Source organism: Otolemur garnettii, unplaced genomic scaffold (genome assembly GCF_000181295.1).
Source record: "Otolemur garnettii isolate 467f Iridium unplaced genomic scaffold, OtoGar3 scaffold00156, whole genome shotgun sequence".
In the NCBI taxonomy this organism is placed as follows: domain Eukaryota; kingdom Metazoa; phylum Chordata; class Mammalia; order Primates; family Galagidae; genus Otolemur; species Otolemur garnettii.
Window position 1 is genome coordinate 2,484,540 of NW_003852551.1, and position 1,010 is coordinate 2,485,549.

Genomic DNA, 1,010 nt, shown 5'->3' on the forward strand with positions numbered 1-1,010 from the left:
AAAAAAAAAAAAAGGGCCAGGTGCAGTGGCTCACTCATGTAATCCTAGCACTCTGGGAGGCCAAAGCGGATGGATTGTCTGAATTCAGGAGTTTGAGACCTGCCTGAGCAAGAGCAAGACCCCATTTCTACAAAAATAGAAAAAAGTAGCTGGTGCACACCTCTAGTCCCAGCTACTTGGGAGGCAAGAGGTACTTGAACCCAAGAGTTGGAGGTTGCCATGAGTTGTGACACCACAGCACTCTACTAAGGGTGACAAAATGAGACTGTCTCAACAACAACAAAAAAAAAGACTAAATTCAACCCTACATAAGCTCACTGGGCAGTGAGAAGAGATCCCGTACCCAGGATCCCTCAGCAGCAACCTCTGCCTCCAGGGTTGCCTGGAACTGACCAAGGAAACTTACCAGGGGTACTTTCCGGAGAGAGCCCAGGACTGTGGAGGCTAGACAGCCCATGGCTGTGAGAGTGGGGAACTCGCCCTCAGACAGAATGTGCTGGTCACCCTTGAAGTCCTTCTCATCAAACAGGATCCAGCTGGGAAGGAAGAAGAATGCAAAATATGAGGAGGTATTGGAGCCTACCCTGACCTCCAATGGCCTGTCCAGGCTCCCCACAAGAATGGACAGACTTGGTCTTGTTCTCTTAGCCCAGGAGAAGTCAGGGTTGAATAGGCACTACAGCAGCTGGGACTAAGGTCAGACTTAAGAAAATTCTAACTGAAATTATACTACCCCCAAGGAGGAAATTTTGGCAAAATTAACTCCATGGCAATTACACAGCAATCCTGTATCTAGCCATCTATCCTATGGACACCCTTCAAAAACATGGAATAACACATGCATAAGGCTATTCATTATAGCACTGTTTATAACAGCTAAGAGGGTAACACCCAAGTGTTATTGGGGATTGGTCTTTCTATGAGTAGAATATGAATGTTTTGACATAGTAACTAAGAAAGTTACATGAAGGCTATGTTAACCAGTTTGATGGAAGTGTCTTGGATTGTGT

General features: G+C 45.8%; 1 protein-coding gene across 1 annotated transcript in view; it reads right to left on the minus strand.

Annotated features, from left to right (window-relative positions):
- CRYBG2 (crystallin beta-gamma domain containing 2) overlaps positions 1-1,010 on the minus strand; it is a 24,926-nt gene that overhangs the window by 6,906 nt on the left and 17,010 nt on the right. Inside the window, exon 14 of the mRNA XM_003799794.3 lies at positions 407-536. Coding sequence (XP_003799842.3) covers positions 407-536 — 130 coding nt within the window. The remainder of the gene's footprint in view (positions 1-406; positions 537-1,010) is intronic.